This window comes from Rhinolophus sinicus, linkage group LG06 (assembly GCF_036562045.2).
Source record: "Rhinolophus sinicus isolate RSC01 linkage group LG06, ASM3656204v1, whole genome shotgun sequence".
Lineage (NCBI taxonomy): Eukaryota > Metazoa > Chordata > Mammalia > Chiroptera > Rhinolophidae > Rhinolophus > Rhinolophus sinicus.
Window position 1 is genome coordinate 42,073,482 of NC_133756.1, and position 26,639 is coordinate 42,100,120.

Genomic DNA, 26,639 nt, shown 5'->3' on the forward strand with positions numbered 1-26,639 from the left:
GTGTGTAGTGGTATCTCATCGTTTTAATTTAAACGTTTAGTTTTTGAACAACTACTCTTCATTTGTTGTTTTTGGAGTCTTGTGTTTTAAAATTCTGTATAGCAAGTTGCAAGCAGGTGAATTTTTTTATTAAACGTTTCTTTAAAGTTCATTAAAAATTTACAAACATTTCTTAAGTATAACTCTCTTTTTTTCTTTTACATATAGGTAAATGCAGAGGGGACACCAGAGGAAGTTTTTCTTCAACTCTGTACAGCTATTGACTCTATTTTCTGAAGGCAAAATTGCACTATGTTGTGAGTGGAGACAGAGAAAAATATGAAAAGGTTCATACCTTAACACAGTATGTTTCAGGTTAAACTTTTTGTGTCCCCCTCAAATCCTGACGTTGCTGTTTGCTTCCCAGCCTGACCTGAGAGGTGTCTGGAAATCATGCATGGTGTATTTGGTGTTCTCCAACCTCTTTGTCTTAATTCAGACAGCTGTCTGGACTCAGCACGCATCCTTTCCCATCAGTAGGTTACACCTCAGAGCTAAGTTAGTGTGTGGGCTGCGGTGCAGTACCAGTCCGTGCCAGCTGTGCCCTCAGGACTTGCTAGAGTCTGATCATTCGGTCTGCTCTTATCAGATAGGAGTTAGCATGCCTAACTCGCCTCTCTCTCCCCAAGATCTATCTACATGCTGCTTCCTGATGAAAGCCTTTAATGTGGGGGCCAAGCCTGGGCATCTTCCTCTGGTGATGGTCTCTTTGTTTGCTCAAGTCTTATCCACTAGTAGCTCAGAGCCAGAGAGATTAGCTTGACAATGCCAACTATTGCTAAGAAATCTGATTCAATTTGATAAGTAAAAAACGTGCAATTATATAGCTTTTCCAAGACAGCAAAACCCAGATAGTTACCAATAACATCTCTCTATTCATTTTGAATGAAACTGGCTAGTTTGGAATACTGTCATAATGGCTAAGAGAACAAACTGGAGAAAATTGTCTACCCTCGTCACTTCTGTACCTGGTGGTGTATTTTGGCAATTTTATATTAATACCAATGACGAAATGTAATTTAAAAGCATGAGGTGATTTATTATTGCATCCACTGGACTGTCAACTTACACTTTTGATTTTAAATGATCACCAATTTACTTAATACTGTTGCCAAGCAAATTAAAAAAAATACACTAACAGTAACAAAACTGATGTGGACGTGAGAGGGGCATGTCAGCGCACAACGTTGAACAGATCCCATGCTGTATTTGTTTCACTTGGGCCTTTTTCAGGGCTTTGCAGACCTTATCTTCCCCAAATGTAAAACTGTTTCTTCGCATCAAGCCAGTGAAGTTTGGGTTCTCTTTTGTGCTATCAGTTGCCAAAACCAGAGCTTCTTACATATTCTCCTGGAATAACTGCATCTTCTCCATTCAGTCACTACAACAGACCATAGTTCGTTTGCATGATTTTTTTTCTTCAATGGCTGTGCAGTGAAGAATCCATTTCTGGGACAAAATTGTATTTTTAAAAACATTTTTTTTCTTGAAATGGCTATGTACGAATAAAGTAAATGGAACACATGATAACTTTTTCTATTTATTTGTAACTCACATCATTCTGGAAAGCATTTGAAGCCTTATTCCAAACAGAATTAAAAGCAAACACAGTAATAGCTGAGATTTACGAGATGCTCATATGGTTTTAATTTTGGCCATAGATCAGTTTGAAGCTATTACAGAGAGAACTCTCAGTGTATTCGTGATACATGGTAATTTTCGTATTTCCTTCTTAGCCATTCTTAAACAGAAATGTCAGTGTTTGCTAACGAAATTAAATTTCTTTGGTTACAATTATGCCTCTATTAACAAAAAGGGGCATGTTCCTACAACTCCGCACAGTTGTCAAATACTTTATTACTACCCCAAGTTGTCACACACTTTATAGGGGAGCACAAGGAGTATTTGAGCAAATTAGGGGAAAAAAAAGCTACAGAATGAAAATGACCAGTCGTGCCAGAAAACATAAAATGACTTCTTTAAACACATACCACATGTTGGCAAACACAGTCCATCCTCACCAGCTTTGACAAGCATGGGTGAGGGACATGGGACAGCAGGGCAGCAAACTGTAGTTGCCTGCTCTCTTGAGAGAAATCAGCCGAGGTAAATGGCTTTGCCCCTACAGAGTATGTAGGGGTGCAAACCAAGTCTTCTACAGAACTGCTAAAACACGTTCCTAATTTGAATGGCATGAAAGGACATCACTTTAAAGTCACAGGATTTTAAAGCAGGCAGGGACCTTAGAGGTCTCTGCCCAGCATTAGACCCTGTGTGTATGTAGAAGACATCAGAACATGATCCAAACTGCTTGACAATGGTCTCCGTTCGAGGCCTCACCTGTCTGGCCCTGGACCCTCTCGCCCCGTCAATGACCACTGTCCTTTTGCTCCTCTGGCTCAAGCCACACTGGCCTCTTCATGTTGCTGAACAAGCCAGCTCTTGTTTGCGTCGGGGTCCCGTTGTTGCTATCCTTCCACCTCTTCCCCTCACATTATCCATCCGCAAGCCTAATTCCCTCACTCCAATTAAGTCTGTGTTCGTCTTTACCCTGGTCCTTGAGGCGTTTGATTATTCCACCTCAAATGACAGAATGGTCCCCATCCTCCCATCATTTCTCTTCAAGCATTATTTTTTTCACAGCATTGATCTCTGCTTAAAATTACATGTTTTTCATTGACATGTTTATTGCTGGCCTTCTGCATTAGATAGTAAGCTCCATAAGGGCAAGGCTTTGTATCCTCAGTCCCACACTTAGCAGTTATTGAAAGCTGACATTTAAATCCTCTGAACCTTAGTTTCCTCCTCTGTACAATACACAGTGGAGGTCATGACAGCAACCTCACAGAGGTGCTGTGAGGACGAACAAGTTGAATACGTGGAAATTAGTTACTAGATCTCAGTGCTCAACAAAAGGGGGTTCTCTGTCAAAATGTACTGAGTGCTTCACTTCCACAATTGGGACTACGGCCCAGAGTCTCCACTCTAGTGCGCTTTCCATTACATGAGTCTAAAAATATGGCTGAGAATCAAAATACAAGGCCTATCTGGGGTCCCAGAGAGAATCAAAACCTTCTCAGCCACCCACGGCTGAGCCACATCCTCCAGATAAGACAGGATGGAATTCCTCAGTCCCTTCCGGGTCCCACAGACACACAGGTACAGGTGTCTCTTACCTTCCTAGAGAAAAAACGTAACTCACCAAAACATCGGTCATACGACAAAAAAATATTTATTGAGAATCTACTAAGAATCAGGCCCTAGGGATACAGGCAGACATGGATGGTGTCTGTCCCCTGGAGCTAAATGTGACACCACTCTCAAAAATCCACTTAATCACCTACATGAACTATGGGAAAAAAACAAAGTAATGTTTTTGTTTTTTGTTTTCTTCTGAGATCATTAAACAGAAGCACACTTATCATCCAGGTAAGAAATAAAAACAAACTTTACAGCTTGAAAAGGACAATGCCTCCATAAAGTTGTAGAAAAACCCACTTGTTATCTATATGGAGACTTCCGATCCCATCCAATGTACCTAGAACAATGGCCTTCAAATTTTGTTATCCGCAGTAAAAAATACAGTTTATATGGCATGCCATATTATATTTATAACTAAAAAAGACATTTCACAAAACATTTATCCTTACTACATGTGATGTACTATTTTCTCTATTTCTTTGTTTCCTAATGTTCCTCATACCACAGTAAATCTTTCTGTTCTGCAATTTAAACAAAGGGAGAGAAATGGACAAGGCAGAGTCTTGGGTTAAGTGTGGAAACAAAGCCTGCGTGAGGCAGGAGACAGAAGCCTCAGTCCCAGCTTTGCCTAAAGACTCATAATCACATGTTTGCTGTCTAATTAGAACATGCACATGGTGTGTGTGCCCTTCTAATTCATCACGGCAGACCATTTCAGTGCTTTTCCCCCAGCCACACATCTGCGCCTGCATCCTGTGTATGAACCTGGATATGCGCTCAGGTGGGTACTCTAGGAACCACACTACACCAGGAAAATAGACTGAAAATCAACCCCTGCACACCTCCACCTCCACAACCTTAGCGATGCCGGACATAAAGGGAAACGGGGAGTGAGGCAGATGCTGACTCTGGAGCAATCTGTCTAGGTTAAAATCCAAGCAACTCGTTTACTAACTGCATGATCTTGGGCAAGTTATTGAACCTCTCTGGCCAGATTTCCTCAGCTGAAAACAGGATAATAAATGAACCTGCCTCCTAAGGCTGTGAGAATTAAATCCATTACTATATGCTTGCTTGGCACATAGCAAGCACGGTATCAGTGTTTGCTATTATTATTATTATTACTGCACATCACACAAATTAAAACCTCCTCTGCTAAACCTGAAAGCAGTGGTTTTAGGTGTCATTGAAAGTTCCTTCAGTTCTTATCAAATCACTTGAGCACATTATTTCAGGAAATACTACCTCTGACCTACTACTGACTACTACTTAACAAGCAATGCTTTTGAACAAGTAGGTCCACCTCGGCTCTCATAACCAATACCTCTTTTTAGGAGATGGGAGGCCTACTTGCGAATGACAGCCCTGTCCATTCCTGCAGTCTTCAAATTAAAACAGCGACAACACATTACTACTATTACTACCGGTTCGGGCCTTTTATAGGTATGAGGACTATTAGCTTGGAGCGGAAAAAATGCAAAATAAACTCATCTTTGCTCAAGCAGAAAATAATCCTCTTTGCCACTCAAAGTTCTCAAAATATTTGCCCTTGAAAATACATTTAAGTAGATTTATTTTTTACATAACAATTGTATCATTCATAGCCCTCTTCCAAAGCATAATTCATACTTTATGGGATTTTTGAATGGATCAAAATGGTTTTCCAAAACTAACAGGTATTATTTTTATACAAACGCAGGAAGTTACAGAAGTTATCATCAAGTGCTACTGTCTTGCTACAAGTTGAAGGTAGATCTTCTGGCATATTCACTTAACACTTAATATCAAAATGCCCAGAATTCTAATGATTTCTCTCTTCTTCCCCTTAGTAATATTTCCAGGGTGAGAGGTTAAGCTCAAGTCCATTTCCTTTTCTTTCTGATGCAATATATTTTATCAACATCACAGTAACCTTTAATTAATATATTATGTTAAAATTCTCATATTTCTATATTTAAAATTATATTACTTTTCTCAATTAAAAATATTCAGGGTTTGATTTTAGTACCCTACAATGGATTAAAGAGGACCAGTAAATAATGTTTCCTTGATTTAAAATTAGAAAAAAGCAGGTGACTCTAAATATTGGGTCAGTAAAATACTTAATATATTTATATTCTTTTCCAATAGTGAGTAATAATTTCCAGGGAATACAGAAATTTTCAAAATCCACCTATTTAAATTAAATACGTGAAGGGTTTATTTTCATTAAAAAGAATGAATAAAATTTTCAACCTAAGTTTAGTTTTCACGTCTGGACATAACTGTCTTGTTCTTTAACCATGGTATGTGTTCTTTTTTGTAACCCAGTTTAATTTAGCATTTCAACACATACTGAATGAAAATATTACCATCTTTATGTAACTTTACGAACAACTGTCACCTCAGTAAACTTTAATTTAAAAAAAATTAAAAAGAAAACAAAGAAAAAGAAAACATTACCATCTTTTACAGAATTTCTCAAATTCACCCTCTTTTCCATAATATAGTATTACTTTTCTTAAAAGACAGATAAAACAAATCCTTAAAATAAAAAAAAATAATAAAAAATTTGGGTTTTAACACTAGTAAAAAAAAAATCCAAAACCTAACCAAAGGAAGTCACAACAAGCATTCTATAATATAAACAGACAGTATCCACATAGTTTATTTCTCACAGTTCTCCTGACAAATGAATATTATTCAAGAACATACTGTATACACAGATAAGAAGAAACATACAAAATGTTTTAAATGATGCACAACAAAATCCAGCAGTATAAAAGAATGCATGTGAACTCTTGCTCACTGCGCAGACTAAATTTAATCACTTGTTTAAATAGTAATAAAAATACAATCTTTTATGGATCTTGTGCAGACTACAAAAGAGGGAAATTATTACCATATATATATGATTTTTATATTAGGCAGTTTTCTTTGATGAGTTGCACTGACAACTCCAAATACAGAGGCAGAAGGCTGTGTATTTTAAAGGAATTAATGTTGTGAATTAAGAGACTTTACACAGTTACTACCACTGGCACTTTTCACCATAGTTTGTACACATCACATGATCATCTTATATAACATTACATTTAAAAAATATATCTGAGTGACAATTTTATAACATTCACACACCATGAGCTGGTTAAGGAAGCAATGCCACCGTTGCCTCCTGTAGTGCTTTGTGTTGGTAACAAGGACAGTTCATTGTGGTTAAAAGAAATTAGACATCAATATGGTTAAGCAGCTCCAATTTACTATAGGCCACCAGTGGCCACCACGGGGACAGTGAGTTCTTTTAAAGTGTATATTCTAGAAGCAAACACCATCATTGGTTAAAATTTTGTCTAAAGAAGTCAGTTTCTGTGCTGAAAACTATTTTCACAAAACTGAAAGCTACTAAACTGTTTTAATATAAATACTTTGTCTTCTCATTATCATATTTATGACCAAGTTCTTTGAAGCCTTTGGAATTTACTCTCTCTTTAATGTGTGCTCTCGTTTCCATCTCACCGATCACCACCTAAAAAACTGGAACGTGGTGGTGAGAAATTCCCCCAGGAAACCCTTTGCTCACCAGGGATGCGCAGCTGCTGACAGTGATCTAAGCCACAACAGTGCAGAGCTGGACTTGACGAGAACACTCAGGAAGCTGTCATGCTATGAGTGTCATTTCAGGGAAAGCAGAGAATCTTTCCAAACTGTGCACATCACTCACAATGATACCATTGCTATGTGTTGAAGAGGACTAGTATACGATGCTCTCTTCCATGTCATCTGTTGGCTGGAAAGTAGTTTGGGTCAAGGTAATTATAACTGGTGCCCTGGGACACACAGTAGTCTCTGTCTAAAAATGTCTCTGACCTATAAACAGGTTCTAATTGGTGATCTTCCTTGTGAATATCTGTTTCATGGAGACTGCAAAGAGAAAACACACACAGACACCTTATTACATGGTTGGCACGGGATGCACTTCGGCGAGCTCAACCTGTTTAAATCCATTAATCTACCAAAATCTCTAATGGAAAGTTACTCGAGACATACGATGATTAAGGAAAATTCCTTAACTGCCTAGAACAACAACATTTAATTCACGAAGTGTGATTTTCTAAGTAATTTGGAAATCAAATCTACTAGAGGCTGAGAAATTCTTCACTTGTCAAAATTTAAGATCTACAATGAAGAAATACGCTTACCAGTCTGAACAAGAATCACAAAAATCCAAAGACATTTCTGGAGGACAATCCTGGCAATGCCACCGAATCCCCTGGATAGGTTCTATGCCACAGTTATCACACTATGAAAGAGAAAAAGAGTATTAAGCTGTATTGTTTCCAAACCTTTGTTTTTTCCTGCTGGAAAACACATGATGTGTGTACACTGATACCCCTTCCTCTCTCTCCCCATGCACTACACAGTGATCTAACACAAAAATGGTTCTAAGTTAGGTACAATTTCTAGCAAACTAGCTGAAATTCCATCCATTCAAGATCAAGCTACACGTGGGTGAGAGGGACATTAGAAGATGTAACATTAGCATGCTTTAATTCTTTTAAAAAATTTTAAGAAAATCATCTACAAAGTTGGGCATTTGATTATTAGTAACTATTTACTGGAAAGGTACCTCACACACCAGTGTACAATGACTGTGACTGAGAACCACTGACTTAATACCATATGTTACAAAACTATTTAACAGGCTACTGTACCTAACAAAACCCAGGTAAACAAAAAATCCTTTCTAAACTTTTACCTTACTGAATTATTCTCCAAAGCCTGAAGCCTCCTAATAACCAATGCCCATCATGAAGAAAAGACAGATCTAGCTTTTTCTCAGTGTGGTGGCATTGTGGTAGCCCTCAATGTATTCTGTGCAATTCTGGAAATCAAAGCAAACCTCATTTTTGGTTTCTTTGATCATCAGGCCAACTAGAGTGGCTGACAGACTGGCCAACAAGCCACAGCTGGGTCTTGCAGTAAAACTATAAGAAGTGAAGAGAGTTTCCTCTTGAAAGGCCACAGCTGTCAATTAGGACAATCTCTAATAGAAAAGAAGGGTCACTGAAAGATCAAGAGGAAAAAATCATTTAATATATTCTGCCTAATGACTATGCCAGAAAACCAGAGGTATAAAAATTTTGTTTTAAATTTCAATTTATCAGTCACAGCACACATCTGTATTTTTATGTATACCACTACCAGCAAATCGATAGTTCATGGTCTCATTATTACTTCCTCCAATCCCGTCAAATACAGTCAATTCTAATGCCTAAAGTGTTCTCAAATCTGTCAATCTCTATTTACGCAGCCAAATTCAGGACATTCTCATCCTTTGCGTAAATTACCAAACAAATCTCTAATCCAGTCTCCCCGGTTCCAGCTTGCTTTCTTCCTTTCCATCTGCATACTAAAGCCAGAATTATCTTTTTCTCCTTTCCTTAGTTTTTTTCAATTACATAAATAACATACATGATTATTGTTTTAAAAAAATTAGCAACATGGTAGTCAGAATACAATAGTTATCTACTCTAAAACCACTGCCGTCCTAAAGGTTATCAATACTAACAGTTTAAGAATGATCTTTCTGAAATGTAAATTTCATGTTATTCTCTACTTAAAATCCCCAATCTTTTGGATGGTATAAACTCCTTAGCAAAATTTCCAAGGCACCTCAATAGCCTCTCACTACTCAGCAGTAAGCACTCTACTCAGACTCAACTATTTTACTTATTTAATTTCTCTAATTCCTTATGAGGTAAAAACAGAATAAGGGCAAGAACTGAGTCTGTCTTGTTTACTTTGGAATCCCTGGCACTTAGCAAGTACCTAACATAATGGGTATTTGAATAAATGTACTTCTGCCAGCCTCTCAAAAAAGAGGAGAGATAATTGAATCTGAACGGGAAAAACATTTTTCTGATTCATGAACAACAGCAACAAAAAGAGAAATAGATCCAGGGATAAATGGAAAAAGACAATGTGACACACACACACACAAAATGGAGCATTATGAAATCCTGCCATGTGGGACAACATGGATGAACCTAGAGGACACTATGTAAATTGAAATAAGCCCAACACAGAAAGACACATGCTGTATGATTTCACTTATAGGCAGAATCGAAAAAAGTCAAACTCAGACAAGCAGAGAGAAGAATGGTGGTTGCCAGGGGCTGGGGGATAGGAGAAGTTGGTCAAAGTGTACAAACTTTCAATTATAAGATACATAAGTTCCAGAGATCTAATGTACAGCATGGTGATTTATAGTTAATTTTCAAGCATGCAAAACTTGAAATTTGCTGAGAGTATACCTTAAGTGTTCTCACCACACACACAAAAAATGGTAACTATGTGAGGTGATTTTTTTGACATCTTAACTATATACAATTTTTATTTGTCAATTATGTCTCAGTAAAGCTGGGAGACAGAGATACAGCTAGATAACAACTTTTCATCTCATATTTTACCTCAAAGTATAAGATACCTGCCTGTATGTTTGTCTTCTCTCTCCTGAATCATAAACCTCTTGACATCAGTAATTGTGGCACATTACTTTGTATAAATACACAGGACGAGAGGTAAACATACTTTTACCTGTATGCTTGGAAGCTGTGGATTTTAAAGCTCCAAAATCACCTTAAATATCTCTTATCACACTTTCAAAAATTAAATAAATAGTAAGATTAAGTAGAATTTACCTTGAAGCCCACGTGTTGTACAAATCCACTTTCAGCTTGCATTTGCTGAAGTTTCTGCTTCTTCAACTTTTTAAATTGTAATAGTTCCTTATATTCAGGTAAATTCCTATACATGATAGGAATACTCTCTTCATCCTATTGAAAAGAAGAAAACACAAAACAAAATTTTAGTTTGATAATTAAAATGAACTAAATCTAAGAAATAGTGATATAGAATATTTTTGTATCGACAAGGCATTTTTCACTTTTAAGATACATTATAAAGCTCACAGAATATTAGCACTATTAGCAATATTTCAGACGGATACTTTTGGAGGGCTTCTTAATGCAACAGTAATGCTGAACTGTAGTAGGCTACCTCATAATGGAAGCACCAGAAGAATAGGCATGACTCCACCTGTCACACAGTAATGCAGACTCACCCCATGCTGACAACTTCATGGCTTCTGGAGAAACTCTTTATAATCTACTTCTCTCTGATCTGCAGGAAGTTCCTCTTCTCCAGTCTAACAGATTTTTATGCTTCCTCAGGTAAATATGACACTTTCTTAACAACAAGCAGACCAATCTCTGCTTTGTTTTCTGCTCTGTACTCGTAATGATCAAGGGAGTACATTCCTTTCTTACTCAAGGGGATGAAATAAGTTACAAAGATGATTACTTAGAATCCAAAATAAATGAATAACAAAAACCATATAAATGTACGAAGTTGAAATTGACAGATGAAACACTAACTGCTCCCTATTCTTCCAATTTATTTGTGCTCTGTCACCCAGAATCCATTTCTTTCCTTTGCTACCTCATGACTGATCCCTGGTCACAAATTTCCATATCACTCTTAACAGCATCCCCAATTCACTTACCCTTAGTTCTACCAATTCCCAATCCTGGACAACACAACCCTTGCCCCTAGGTATTATTAACTACTATGTTTATTTTAACTCAAAGAAACTGACACTTATAGAAATTAGAACATTTGCCCAAGGTCACATAGCTAATTAGTTGTGCAGACTGATGATTTGAACCCAGATTTGTCTGACTCTCTAACTCTTTACATTCAGCAGCCCAAAGCCTAAATCAAAGAGTTAGCCTCAATTTTTCACTGTCTTGTATCTAATCCAACAAATTCTGTCACTACTTAATACTTCCTAATTTGCTCTCAAATAGGTCCTCTGTAGTATCCTTTCTTCTTTCCTCTGCTCCCACCCTTACTTAAAATCTCCCACTGTCTATAGCATCCGGTCCAAAGTCCTCAGTTAGATAAACGAATTTTTACAATCTCACACTCCACCTCCTTATCTCCCACCATCTTTCATTTGTTTCAAATTCTTGCCAACGAAAGGTACTAAATAACAGTTACTGCCTTCCTATATCACCACTGAGAAAGACAACATAAGTAATCTAATAAACACATAACACTAATAAATATGATGTGAACTAAATAATTAAATACCATTTCCCCCAAAATAAGACCTAGCCGGACAATCAGCTCTAATGCGTCTTTTGGAGCAAAAATTAATACAAGACCCGGTCTTATTTTACTATAATATAAGATCTGGTATAATACAATATTATATTATATTGCATTATGTATGTTATAATATATTAATTATATTAATTATGTTATACTCAGTCTTATAGTAAAATAAGACTGGGTCTTATACTAATTTTTGCTCCAAAAGACGCTTTAGAGCTGTTTGTCCGGCTAAGTCTTATTTTCGGGGAAACACGGTAATATAGTAAAAAATTTTATAGTGAAATTTACTAAATTCAGCTATTTTAAGAAATACAAAGCACAAACTGCTAAATTTTTAAATTTACATTTTAAGTCTAAGGATATTAGTAAATTTGGTCAACAAGACTAAGATTAAGAAAAGCTAAATTACCTCACATCCATTAGGGTGGTTATTATCAAAAGAAAAAAACACTAAATAACAAGTGTTGGCAAGGATGTAGGGAAATGGAAATAACTTGTGCACTCTTGGTGAGAATGTAAAATAGTGCAGCCAGTATGGAAAACAGGATGTTGGTTCCTCAAAAATTGAATACAGAATTTCCCTATGACCCAGCAATTCCACTTATGGGTATATATCCAAAACAACCGAAAGCAGGAACTCGAATAGGTATTTATACACTCATGTTTATAGCAGCATTAGCATTAGTCCAAAGGTGGAAGCAACACAAGTGTCCACTGACATATGAATGGATAAACAAAATGTGGTGTGTGTATACAATGGAATATTATTCAGCCTTAAAAAGGAAGGAGATTATGACACGTTACTAGATATATGAACCTTGGAGACATATTCTAAGTGATATAAGCCAATCACGGAAAGACAAAAACTATATGATTTCATCTCTTTGACATACCTAGAATAGTCAAATTCATAGAGACATAAAGTAGAATGGCAGTTGCCAGGGACTAAAAGGAGGAAATGGGGAGATGTTGTTTAATGGATATAGTTTCAGTTTTGCAAGCTGTGAAGAGTTCTGAAGAACAAATCTTCTGTCTGTGAAACTGCCTAACTTATAAATTAAACTTTATCATAGGTATGTATGTACAGAAAAAACAAGTGTATATATAGAATTTGGTACTATCCGTGGTTTCGGGCACCCACTGAAGGTCTTGGAATACATCCTTTGTATGTTTTACTTTATAGACTATTCTATCAAATAAATGAAGAAATGAAAGAATATCACTATTTTATAACATCTAATGTATTAATGGGCCTACGCAATGATCAATGGCTGCTATATCAAAAAAAAAGAGAGATGACCAGACTGATGAAAAGTATACACAAAACAGTCCTGCCCACCCTAACAAACAAACAAACAAATCTGAATGTGATCAATTATCTAGACCTACTATCAATTTACAGGAAATTCAGGAAACAGAGAAATAGGTTAAATGACACCAAGGAGATGCAAACAATAAAATTCACACAGTGGTAAATTCTATAAGACAAATGACCCAGGTTTTTTTGTTTTCTTGAACATAGTAATTATATATTTACCTAGTATATACCCCAAATGAAAGCATTCTGAAAAGATATATTCAGCAGTATTAACAATGGTTAATTTGGGGTAGTTTAAAGTTTGTTTTTTTGTTTTTAAAATTTTGTTTTTACTAATCCTCATTTTTTTTTATTATTAGTTTCAGGTGTACAAAACAATGTAATAGTTAAGACATTTACATGCCTCACAAAGTGATAACCCCTCTCCCCCAATCTACTACCCCTCTGACATTGCATATAGCAGTTACAGTTCCACGGACTTTATTCCTTATGCTGTACTCTGCATCCTGTGAATATATTATATATATGTAAAATTATAGTTGACATTCATTATAATTCAGCTTCAGCTTCAGGTGTACAGTGCAGTGGTCAGGAATCTACATCGTCCGTGAAGTGATCTTCCTAATAAGACAAGTGTCCATCGGATACCCTACAAAATCTTTACATTATTGATTATAGTCCCCAATCTGTCTTTTGTATCCCCGTGGCAATTTTGTGCTTACTGATTGTTTTCTAATCCCCTCACCTTCTCCTTCATCCTGACCCCCTCCCATCTAGCAACCCTCAGATTTTTCTCTGTAGCTCTGAGACTGTTTCTGATTAGTTTCTTCATTTATTCTATTCTTTAGATTCCACATATAAGTGAGATTATATGGTATTTGTCTTTCTCCGTCTGACTTATTTCACTTAGCATAATCTTCTCTGGGTCCATCCATATCGTTGCAAATGGTAAGATTTCATTCTTCTTTATGGCCAAGTAATACTCCATTGTATAAATGCACCACAGTTTCTTATTCCAGTCATCTACTGACTGACCCAGTTTTTTAACAGCAACAAAAAAAGGAAGGAGGGAGGAAAAGAAGGAGAAAATCTATTTCAATTTATGATTGGGGAAATGTGGATTGCATATTTGATTATATAAAAAATTACCTTTTACAAAAATGATAACGATATTATGTAATGTCTGGGACTTGCTCCAAAATAATCTGACAAAGTTGGGATGGGTAGGAAGCACAGATGAAAACAAGGTTGCCACAAATGGGTAACTGTTGAAGTTGGATGTTGGGTGCATATGGATTTATTATACTATTCTCTCTATTTTTATGTATGTTTGAAAATTTAATAAAATTTTTTTTAAACATATTAAAAAACCCATAAATTTGACTTGTTAATATAAAGAAATGAAACCAACATTCTCTGAAGAGTAGGAATAACTAGAAAATCCTGGTGCTCTCATTCTGTACCCTAATCTGTATACTACATTGATAAGCATACATATATGTAGAATAAACAGGTAACTTACTGATGCCTCCTCAATAGCACTGTTCATGTGACTATGAAAACAAGATCGGTCATCATCTTCATCCATGTACACTGGTGGTTCGTGGGAAGTCATGAAAGTGGAAGGTTTAAAGAGATGCTTATTAAGGGGGTGCTGGCGTCTGCTTGTTGAAGACTAAGTGAGAAAACAAATTTTCAATTGAACAGTGGAAAAACATTAAAAGATCAAGAAGATAAAAATATAATGTTACTTCCTGCAAGTCTATCTATTAGAAGGATTTCACCTCTATCTGTCAGCATAGTCTTATGAGGCTGTTTATTCTATGTTATCTGGATTTTTAAAGTACAACTAGCCTTAAAAGAAAAAAATGTACGGGAAATACCCCAAAAACGATACAATGGACCATATGCTCATTAGCTTACATTGGTTATGAACAGCATTTCTCATACTCTTGGCCTTCAAATACTGCACTGCTATTATAGTCATCTTATAGAAGATCTGGGGAAGATAAGTAGTCTAAGCCAGATATAAAACTATCAAGTAAAAGGAAGATTTCCACAACATGATGAATGTTTGAAAATGGTACCTAACACTGATTGACTGCTTATTCTATGGCAATGTCATTTAATCCTCACAACATTCCTATAAAGTAGTTATTATCACCTTTAATTTAAAGATGAAGAAATGGGAGGCATGGGGAGGTTACGTTTCTTGTTCAGGGTGCTGCAGTGAGGTGGTGGCAGGACCAGTATTACACAGTAGGCCCGTGCGGTGCCAAAGCCCTCACTCTCAGCCTGTGTGCAGACTGCCTCTCTGCGTCGACAGCACAGCCACAAAGAACAACCTCAGCTACTTGGAAAACCAGTGTTTTATCTGTTTCAAAATTCAAACTCTAACCATGGCCAAGGCATCACTGTGTCTACGGCTGGCTAGAGCTCTACAGTCAAAATGTCTGTTAGCTTAAATTTCAGTGCACCAGAAGGAAGGAACACATTTAGGCTTGGAGTGTTCCTTTTATCATCATCATCTACTCTTAGCTTTGAAAATGTAAGGTGCACAACACATCTCAAGTTAACTTAGAAACTAACCATAAAAATTAGAGCTATTAAGTTGAACGCTGGTTATCAACATTCCAACACTCCAAAGTTATAGGATGAACTCCACATACCTAAAAGAGATAATGCTGTATTTGTGGGAAAACAAAGTCCAAAATATTTAAAATAACTGACAAATTAAAACAAGCTTCCAAAGCTTGGTAAAACGAGTGAAAAACAAAGCTTGTAAAACATGGAATTTACAGACAATATTCTTAATGTAAAATAGTTAGCTTCAATAAGGAAGGGTAATAGCACGAAGACATACTTTTAGCTTCTCTTTATGTGAAGGATAGCAGAAGTGGAGAAGTACCAGGATGATTTACTAAGGAAATGAAAAAAGGCCAATTATGTGCTTTACTTTTTTGCAATTAAAGCAGAAAACTGGCTACAATTTGTTGCAGTGTTCTCTGTAGGAAGGGGACCAACAGAGAATAGTGGAAATGACTTGGGATCAGAATCAGAGGATCAGTGGTTCCTGGACTTACTAGGTATGTGACCAGACAATTTACTCAACATATTTTAAGGCCTAGTTTTCTCATCTATAAAGTGATTGCAGAACAGTACCTGGCCCAAAGCATTCAATAGTAAGAAATAAGTTAAGGTGATAATATTACTTATATTTCTAGAATTATAGTGAGGATTAAATAAAATATCTTAACAAACATTTTTATTCTTGGATTTATGTAGCATATCTATAAAAATACACTAATTATGTCTTCACAAAGGACTTTCTTATATGCAGTCAATCTAAAATCTGTAGTAGTACTCATTCACATAAAATTAACCCACTCCTAAGAAAACAAACAAACGTCATTAAAGCCCACTGAATTTCACTGAGTAGCAATAATGGAATCCTACCCTGTGTTTACACCCAATGTAACAAAATGCTTCGAGTTGAATTTTAAAAATAAAATAATTCTGTTCTGATAAACATATTACGATTTCACACACAGCAGTTCTGACTTTGATGAGTTTAATCTAAGATCTATTTTCATCTATTTTCTCTTTACCTTTTTGGAGTATATATATAAGTTTGGTGTTCTGCCTGGGACAGGAATGCCAGCTTTAGTTAGCTTTATGAAATACTTCTGCACTCGGCTGGCAACCTAAGGAAACACGACAATCCTTTTAACATAATATCAAGACATGCAATACCTGAATACTTTTCTTACTGCACCATGTTGAAATGTATAAATCTAAGTGTATATATTTTCCACTAGAATATAAGTCTCCTGAAAGCAGGTAAGGCAGGTCCCAAGGAACTGTCAAATTCAGGGTTCACTGCTAAATATGCTACAGTTATTCATTCTATCTCACACCCTCATTTATTCCTGTTCTACGGATCTTTCCCATGAGCATACAAGTGTGTAATACTAGTTTTTAAAAATTAAAATATATGTGTATCTAAAGGAATGCTAACAATTTAAAATTTATCATAAACCTAGAAATAATTTTAAACTGCCACCAAAGACATATTTTAAATTCTAGACAAAAAATACAAAGTCATTAAAATAAAATTGTTTGATTCCAAAGCTAAATACATATTTTCAACTTAATGAGTGCTTGTACTTGTAACATAAAAACACAACTATTAATATCGATGGAAACATTAAGGAGAAAACTGCTAGATTTATTTTTTTTTAGAGAGACAACCAGGAATAATGACTAAGGCAATGTCACAAATATATTAGCACAATCTAATAAAAAAGTACATAACTGGTGCACTCATTAAGCATTCGAGAGACACGAAGTCCATTACATTTTTATTTTTTCAGTATTTAGTAATAATAATCCAAAGCAGAATTATCTCAAGTTGTCTGAAATCAACACAAAAATATACAACGCTAATATAAAAAAACCCTACATACTGTATAGCACTCTGTAGCTAAAAATGATGCTGATCTGCTGATGTCAGTTGCACTATCCTTCATTAAAAAAACTATCATAAACATGCCAACAATATGGGGCCATGTCCTCAATTACCTGTTTTGCTGTCCTATTGCCCAGTTCATCAGCTATCTTCTGCCAGCGTCGAGATTCTACTTCTTCAGGAGGGTATTTCAGGAGTAGCTGTTCAAGCTTTTTCTAAGCCAGACCAAGACCAAAGTTAAGAAAGTTTAATACTGAGTTTCTAAATATGTTTACATTCCATCTTAAATTATAATCCTCCCTCCCTAACTTTGGTGGTTAGGTTCTAGAAATCCTCATGGGAGAAAATATTTCTAGTAAGCAACTTAAAAGACTTCCTAGAGAAAAATGAGATTAGAGAATAAACCTACAGAAGACCCTATAAAAATTTTCTATTCACTTCAGTAAAAAGACAGCACAAAAAAATTTAATTAATATTTTACACATCTTGGTGATTTCCACTTGACCATCTTCTTTTGCTAGACTACGTTTAGACTTGCTTCTATAGATTTAACAAAAACATATAAATTCATTTGGATTTAAAGAGACCACTAAGAGGCTTTTCCCTCTTATGTGTGGTCCTCCATTCAAATATTTAATTTTAATATTCTGACCTGTTTCCTAAATTTTTCAACAAGTCCTAAAGATGCAGAATAATCAGCATGATTGAAATAAAGATTCTTAAGCTTTTAATAAACTCATTGCAGCTGTGGGGTTAATCATCCTATGAGATAGAGCTGTATCTCACATTTTATCCACAAACAATCCCAGCTATATGCCAAAGTGTGACAGAACATTCTGACCTGACCCTGTCAGCTCTCCTCCACAATGAAAACAAGAATTAACTTTGAGGCACAGTTATAGTTGGCCCCAAGTTTATCTCTCTCCCCAAACTGCATTAAAAAGACTTTATTCCATCCATTTCATTACCTTTTTCAATCCTCCTCTCAAAACCCAGGTTCCTTCTTTAAAAATCATCCCCAAACAGGATTTCATATAGTCTCAAAATCACAAATTCTTGAAGTGTGCAAAAAGGTATACAAAAGTAAGTTTAAATATTTTAAATTCATGGTTAAGAGGGATTATATACAAAAATATACAATTATAATACTGACGCTAATGTTCACTTTTTAACTTTTTTCTAACCTACACAATGTAGAAATATCTATTACCTGTTCTTCAACAGTCCACAACTGGTTAAATGTTTCAGGTTTGGTATCATCACACAGGCGCCCTCTTATCATCTGCATATAAAACAAGGCTTTTGTCAAAGAGAAAATAACAAAGACTACTCTTTGATATAGCCAAATAACACACAAGTGGTAGAATTTTTTACTAATTTCAAAATATTTTGGTAAATTTATTTTTTTAATGTGTATATTATGTTTTATTGTTTACAAAATGTTTTCACATTCCTCTGTTTCATTTGGTTTTATACTCCTAGCAATCCTGTGATACAGATGACAGCAACTTCATTTTAAAGAAAAGGAAATGTTCTCAAGGAAATGTTAGTTTTCCATTCAGAACCCACATGTCTGTTGAGCTTCATCTAACTAACAGTGGCAAGGTCGGGAATTCAAATCCTGGTTCCATTCTACTACACACAAAAAGCTCTTGTTTTTAGAAAAACTATTTGTCAGGCACTGTACTAGGCATGTACATGTATTACTCACTTAATCCTTACAACAACTCTATAATGTAGGTTAATATTAGTCTCATGTTATATAGGAGGAAATTGTAGCTTGGAGACTTTAATGTAAACGACATCTGGAGTTCCCACAGCCAGTAAGTGTTCGAGTTGGGATTCCAACCCAGGTTTCTCTTAACTTCAGTTTATGTCCTGGCTACATTCAGTGAAAGACTGCTCAAATTTTAAGAATACAAATCAGCAAAGTGTTAAAATATTTCTACAATTCAAATTTTCCTACTCCAGCATTTTATACTGCTTACTTGAGGACGACTGTTTGAACCTTCTGGACCATCACTCAAAGGCAACATAGAGTACGAAAAGGACTCTCCATCCTTCTTAGGATCTGAAGGACTTTTTGGTCTAGCAGGTAACCCTACTAAAAAGAAGATCATGTATAGGATTATTAAAGCAAGACTTCGCCAGATAGTTCTCTACTTAAATTCTTATCATATAATTTCTTACCTTTATCAAAAACTAGCTTAACTCTCCTAGTATGTCTTTTACGATTTTTAAATTCTCTTTCAAAGTTCCCAAGGCTATTGGTATATTGGTCCCATACAATCTCGGGCAACTGAACAACTCTCTGTGGATATGGAAGCCCTATATCAGCCTGGAAAAAAAAAATAAAGTGACAGTCTAAATTTAATTCAAGAAATCATCACCATAGCCAAATTTTCGGATGACTCCAAGTCCAAATAATCATCAACTGGGCCTTTCTAGTCACTTTAAATCCAGTATCTCATACAGTTAAAATAATATAGTCTAAATATTAAATGGTAAAGACAATAGCAAGTAAAGGAATAATCAATTGAACAAAACAGAAACACTATATTTAGATCTCTAAAGCTAAACTAAATAGATATATTGTACTTTATCACTAACACACTTTAAACATAAAAAGCAAAGAAAGGTTTTTATGTCTAAGAGCATAGAAATGTGACAGCAACAGATAAGACTTGACACAAATAATTCATTTCAAATGTACGCCCATGTTCATGACTTAGTCATAAAACAATGAATTGTTTTCACAATATATTTAACACATAAAAAAATTATGACATCTTAATAATCACAACTACACCTTTAATTATTTGGACTTCAGTTACTTTACCAACCACCTTTAGAGAAGTCATTAGTAGTCATAATTATTAAAACCAGGTCATTTTGTGAATAATATCTTTTCATAGGGGTTTGGGTTACAAAGATGAATGCATTTGTCAGTACTCACAGAGCATACAGTCAGGATTAGTGAATTTCATTGTATGTAAATTTCACCTTAAAAAAGTTTTAAAAAGAATTTTAGTTAACTATATGCATTCTGAAGTGTTTTAGTATGAAGTTAGTCTCCAACTTTGAAATGCATCAAATTCATTCCATCTTGAAGTAAGATGGAATGATGGATAGAAGAACTGATATATGATAAAACCAATAGGGTAAAATGATAATTGTAGAATCTAGGGAATATGTGTGTGTTAACTACATAATACTTTCAACTTTTCTATGTACTTAACATTTCTCATAATAAAATGTTGAGGGAAAAAAATCAGGTCATAAATTATGAAACTGTCAAGCAAAATCTACTTTGCGACACAGAATTCTTAAATTTAAAAAAAAAATTTTTAATTTTTATTGGAGAATATTGGGGTACAGTGTGTTTCTCCAGGGCCCATCAGTTCCAAAGTTGTTGTCCTTCAATCTAGTTGTGGAGGGCGCAGCTCACTGGCCCATGTGGGAATCAAACTAGCAACCATGCCACTCAGAGCTCACGTTCCAACCAACTGAGCCATCCGGCCATCCCAAGAATTCTTAATTTTTATTTTGCTTATGACATATTACATTATCACCATTATTATCATAATAGTACATATAAATCTAAGGCTCAACGTTTGCAAAATTAGAGTGTCTTTTAAAGTAATGATAGTAATATCAAAGAAAGCTAATGTGCCATTTATGGCTAAACAAGCCATAAATGTTCCCTGCATTCTATATACTAATACATACCACAAGTTTCCTCAATTTTAATGAGGAGTTTCTAGATGTCCACTAAAACAAGCAGATTACATGTGAACAACTTAACTAATATGGTAAACCTAAAGAAGACAGGCAAATTAAGTACACATGAGTAAACAAAAAAATGAAAGAATCAAACTTCCGAAGTAAATCCTGTAGAAAAAATTTTTTCTCCAAGGAATCTAAGTCTTTCATGGTTACTGAAGTATCTGATTTTAATGTACATCCATACATTTTTGTAAAAATTCTTAAGATGGTCAACATCACTTCTATTTCTGAGATAAAAGTGAACGAAATTCAATTCTAAACTAAACCTGGAAATGGAGAACCAGCAAATAGCCAACTGCCCATAAATCTAGTAAATGTGCCTAACTGTATCTTTCTGCCTACCCAGGAACATGAATAAAATTAGGGTCAGTAAATTTTTTATTAATATTTACTTTTCTAACACCATCTGCTTTAGTTGGATCCATTGTCAGTAACCCTTGTAAGTACGATATCTTCTTGCGCCAGCAAACTGATTAATAACTATAATACAGAAATCAATAAACACCTAAGTGGGCCCACTATAAATAGGGAGGATACAATAGGGTTCTAGAAAATAAAAGTTTTAACACATCGATATGTGGATTCTACATCTATTACGATATTCAATGTTCTTAAAGCATGGAGAGAAAGGAGTATTTGCCAAGTAAATATTATAGCTAGAAAAATCCAAACAATAAATTAATACACCTAATGAAACAGAGTCTCCAGGGTTGTTCCCTCAACACATGGTAGACAACTTTTGTGATTCATTAAAAACTGGTAATTCACAACTACACTCAAGTTGCCAAACTATATAGGTTAGGTTTTTGTTTTTTAGGGTAAAGAAGAGATTTCTTTTTCATAGTTTTTCAGTTTTATTCTTTTCACACAATGGTGATTATTAATATTATGTCTCTGAAATTTAATGAACAATTAGTGGATCCCTAATTCAGGACACATACTGTGGCATAAATGCACATTTAAATTATCTCCATATTCATATACCAAAAAGTCATTATAAAAACATTAATTACTTTCAAATGGTTAACTATTAAATATGAAAGTTCTGTTTTACGGAAAACAGAAAACTGTATGAAAGTTTTACACTAAAATAAATGACATTTCAAATTAAGTAAAATTTATACCTCACTTCCTCCTCATTGACTTGTTTTTATCACCATTGTTTTCTATGTTGAGAGTTACAAAAGTTAACTACAAAATGAACTCATTAATAAATCCTGAACTATTTTTTCTTTTAGCTTCACTAATCCTGAAGTCAGGAAAGGAGAAGAGGAAAAACACTCTAAGATGGGAAAGGCAACAGGAAAAGATGATATAACTGGCTAGGGAACAGGACATCAAGTTCCTGTACGAACATTCAAATCAAGCTCCTAGCTATTGTCACTGAGGTATATTTTACGTGTTTGGTGGGGGTAAAGGAAGGCAGAATCCTGCCTTCAGTAGTATGGTTAGTTATATAGAAGGAAAAAAATTTAAACATTTTAAAAAGCATATACCCATAGTAAAAAAAAAAAGTTATTACCAAATATAGCTCAATAAATCTTTTAACGTGTTCAATATATACCTTCTTCTGGAGTTTCTCCACAAATCCAATGGGATTTTTTAGTGCTTCTCTCTGGTGTCTGCCTAAACTTTCAAGGTCCTGGACTGCTTGAGAACGCTGAGCCTCGAGTACAGCAATCGTCTGTAACAGTCTCTGATAGCTACAGAGACAAAGAAAAATACCTCACTAAAACTTTCTAGTAACAAAAACAAATAAAAACTGAGTTCAAGCCATGATCTATTATTAAGTCACACAGTCTTTTTAAAGTTACCTGAAAGAGTTTAGTAAAACATATTACTGGGAATAAATGAGTCTTCCTGAGTTACGAAGTACCTAGTCAGAAAATATCAGTTAGAGAAAGCAAAGCCTTATTGCCCCATTTTTTAATTCTTGAAGCTGAACAAGCACAGAAAATAAGAAAGCACCTTGACTTTCCAACAATCAAAGTCATCAAGAAATTGCTAAATAAATAAAAATTAAAACCGTAAGTTTAGCATTAGGAAGAATCACCAAATTCAGCCCCTTTGTTGTACTCTAATGGAATAAGGAATCTGAGGTACATTTTCTTGTGCAGAATTACAGGAAACTCACATAATTTGATATGATCTTAGGCACCATGATTCTCATTTAATCTATTATAATTCCATTCTAGAGGAAGTTTACTTTTCTGTCAATTCTTAAGAATTGAACATTTTTAAAGCAGATAGGCCTTAAAAACATGTTTTACTTTCTTACCTACAAAAGTCCATTTAGCACAGCTAACATATAATTTTACCCACACAAATCTACTATGTGTCATTATCCTGAAATCTCTCTATGGTACATGCATACTAAGTAATTTCCTCCACCCCACCCCACCCCACCCTGTGGTTCAAATTGTCCTGCCTCTCTAATGTCAAATTTCACATATTGCTACACATATGTAAACATGTTGACTCAAAAGCCCTAAATGCTCAAATACACTTTGCAAAACGAATCAAGAACAAGTCACTCTAAATTCACTTCAAAATAAGTGGTTATGTCCTTAAAGTAGTAAGTAGTAGAGCATAATTTTTCTTTATGGCTTCAAAACAATTTCATTGTTTCCCAGCAGACTGTAAACTCCATAATGGCAAACATCTGAAAAGTTCATTCTTTTGTTTATCCAGTGTGCAGCACACTTCCCAGCATATAGATGCACAATAAATATTTTTTGAATGAACAAATGAAAACACGGATGTTCTGTGCAATCAAAAGTTATATTGAATCTTTTTAAGGTCAGAAGTCAGCAAACTCAGCAGAAGTTTCAAAGGTTAAACAAACACAATTTTGAGCTTCGCATAGCGTAACTGCCAACATTATCAGAACACTTTCTCAGCTCCCTGCCTAAAACGTGTCTTATTCTTGTTCTCAAGTCCCTTGTTAACTAATTGTTGATGGAATGTTTAATAATTAAGGTAAAAACTGCTAATGCTGAAGGGTAAGACTCCTCTCAAGCTAGAGACACATTTAAACGTTAGAACTGAGTTGGAAAGCAAGGGCTGTACTTTAGTCACTCCTGGATAAATCACAGAGGTTAAGTCTAAACTCGCTTTGAACTGAGCCTGTTTGCTTTGAGGTGTATGGAGTGTACAATCCCTGGCTGTGCTGGTGGTTTCTACCAAGCAGGCTCACCCAGGCTCAGGCTTAGGGTGATGACAGTGAGCTGAGCAACCTACCTACCCTATCTACAATACTCCTAACTGCCACATCTCACCTCCAAATTCCTAGCTAAATTACCAAAGACTTTTTGTCATAGTATCTCGATGATTGACCATTTCAAATAAGAGTTGCACACTTCTGTATCATCAATATGAAAATGATTGTGAGTGTTAAACTTCCAGCAACTGCTGAAGCATAATAACCATTAGAAAGAATAGACTTACAGAAAAAACAAGCAGAGGCTTGAAAAAAGTGCCACAGTCAGTTAATGACACTGGGAAGAAAGGCCTCTATCTGAAGCCAATAAATTTAAACAAGTTTTATTGTAAGTAAATTATTCTACAATAATTCTGACTTTAAAGAAATTCCAAGAGAGATGACAAAGAAAGTATAACTCTTCAACTCCTATTTTGCTTTTCTTAAGTCAAGATAAGTGCCACTTCTGCTTTACCAGACTGAAAGTCCTAAGATAAATATTGATAAAGACTTAAGAGTCCAGAATAAGTGAGAGGACTATAATAAAATAGTGAATTCAAGTCTTCTGGCTTAGCTAATTTGAATTATTTCCTAGAGTACCCAGAGATTTTACCAGTAAGATAAGATTACCATATACATCCTTATACAGAAATGGAAGGAATCATTAAAAAACTGGGTTGGCATGGAAAAAAAAAAACCAGTATGATACATACAAATCTATTTTCAATCCCACCTACCCATTTTACTTCTAAAGCAAAGTACTGGAAGCTGATACAGGTATATTCATTTGTTCACTCACTCACTGATTATTTACTAAGAGAACAAGGCACTATTGTAAAAGCTTTAGCAATTATCAAGACAAATCAGGCACAGAGCTTATGTATAATAGGGACCTACAATTACACCAGAGAATAGAAAAGGAATTGGATGGGAGTGAATGGGACAGGATAGGCCATGTTGTTGGGTGGGAGGGTCCATCATACTAGCCTGTCTACGTTTCGTATATTTGAAATTCTGCACAATGAATTAAAAAGAAAACTCCAACTTTAATCCAAATCAATGGAGGACGTGACCAATGTACTCTTCCTGGGCTGGTGAGACTCTTCAAGTCTATATATGTTTTTACGACCTTTCATTATCCAAGTCCTCTTGAATTCTTTTATTCACTTCTGTGAATATAAAAAACATTTACATGAAAAAGTATATAGGTAAAAATCCTGATGTCTAGAAGAGAATACCAAGGAATTAGTAATCTAGAAGTTTAATTTTATTGTTCAATGTCTAGGCATTATTATTACACACACTGTGAGGGAGGGAGGGAAGGAAAGATTTTATTTTCAACAGAACCAGAATCTTTTTCAAGGAATCAGCTTTCCATTTCTACCGTGAAAACAAGTCTTAAGGTTACATGGCATTTGTAATCTTAAAAATTAATGAGTAAACATTTTTTAAAATTCAGGCTGAGGGACATTCTGTCAAAAAAATTGGCCTGATTCTTCAGTCATTAGGTAGTATCATTAAAGACAAAAAAAAAAAAAAAAAAATAGCTATTCTAGATCAGGGGTCTACAAACTATGGCTTGCCCATTTTTATAAATAAAGTTTTATTAGAATTTGGAAAATAGCCACTCATTGGTTTACATAATGTCTGTGGCTGCTTTCTAGCTACAATGACAGAGTGGAGTAGTTGTAAAGTGGAGCTGATCCCCAAAACCTAAAATATTTGCTATCTGGCCCTTTAAGAAAGAACCTGCTAGTCCCTGCTATAGATGAAAGGATAGAGAGACATGACAACCAAAAGTAAGGGGCAATCTTGGATTACAGCCCATGGTGGGGGAGAGACAAACAAGGGACAGAGGGAAAACTAGACTGTGGATTATATCATTTTAGTGTATCAATGCCAAACTGCTAGGGAGAAACGAGGTATTTAAGGTTATGTAGGAGAATGTCCTTGTGTTTAGGAGACACATGCTGAAGCATAAGGGTGATGAGTCTACAACAACTTTTAAATGACTCCACAAAAAGAGAAGTTTTATAGTATGTGGGGCAGGGAGGAGGATGAGGGGAAAGGAAAACAGGGAGAAACAAATGTCACAAAATGTTAAGTTGAATATAGCCAAAGGGCATACAGACGCTCATCATATAATTCTTTCAACTTCTCTGAGTTTTATAATTTTCCTAAATAAAAACTGAGTAATAAAGAAGCTACTCATTATGGTTTGCTACTGGCAATGAGCAGCTTGATTAGCCTATGAATACTGACCTTGATTAAATCCACTGAAAAAAACTAGAGGACATAAGGTGATGGAAGAATAAATATATTAGTTCAACTCCACTGTAAGACACAAATGCACACATGTATGCACTTGTGAGACGGAAATAAGAGAAAGAAGAGCAAGATACATATTAGATTACATTTTCAACAGGACAAAACTATGTAAAGTGAACTGGTTCGCAAGAATAACAATTAGG

At 35.2% G+C, this 26,639-nt stretch overlaps 2 protein-coding genes across 9 annotated transcripts in view; one reads left to right on the forward strand and one right to left on the reverse strand.

Moving 5' to 3' along the window:
* The window catches only part of AK5 (adenylate kinase 5), a 202,633-nt gene extending 201,064 nt beyond the window's left edge, over nucleotides 1-1,569 (forward strand). For both annotated transcript variants that reach the window (XM_019743342.2, XM_019743343.2), the window contains exon 14: nucleotides 208-1,569. In XM_019743342.2, the coding sequence (XP_019598901.2) occupies nucleotides 208-276 (69 nt within the window). In that variant the 3' untranslated portion in view covers nucleotides 277-1,569. The remainder of the gene's footprint in view (nucleotides 1-207) is intronic.
* ZZZ3 (zinc finger ZZ-type containing 3) overlaps nucleotides 1,055-26,639 on the reverse strand; it is a 95,404-nt gene continuing 69,819 nt past the window's right edge. For 6 of the 7 annotated variants that reach the window (XM_074334971.1, XM_019743340.2, XM_074334969.1 and 3 more), the window contains 10 exons: nucleotides 22,534-22,672; nucleotides 19,374-19,521; nucleotides 19,172-19,287; nucleotides 18,394-18,465; nucleotides 17,297-17,398; nucleotides 16,324-16,419; nucleotides 14,238-14,390; nucleotides 9,921-10,055; nucleotides 7,419-7,519; nucleotides 1,055-7,140 (listed from right to left, as the gene is read on the reverse strand). In XM_074334971.1, the coding sequence (XP_074191072.1) occupies nucleotides 6,996-7,140; nucleotides 7,419-7,519; nucleotides 9,921-10,055; nucleotides 14,238-14,390; nucleotides 16,324-16,419; nucleotides 17,297-17,398; nucleotides 18,394-18,465; nucleotides 19,172-19,287; nucleotides 19,374-19,521; nucleotides 22,534-22,672 (1,207 nt within the window). In that variant the 3' untranslated portion in view covers nucleotides 1,055-6,995. The remainder of the gene's footprint in view (nucleotides 7,141-7,418; nucleotides 7,520-9,920; nucleotides 10,056-14,237; nucleotides 14,391-16,323; nucleotides 16,420-17,296; nucleotides 17,399-18,393; nucleotides 18,466-19,171; nucleotides 19,288-19,373; nucleotides 19,522-22,533; nucleotides 22,673-26,639) is intronic. The other variant, XM_019743341.2, reaches the window with a different exon arrangement.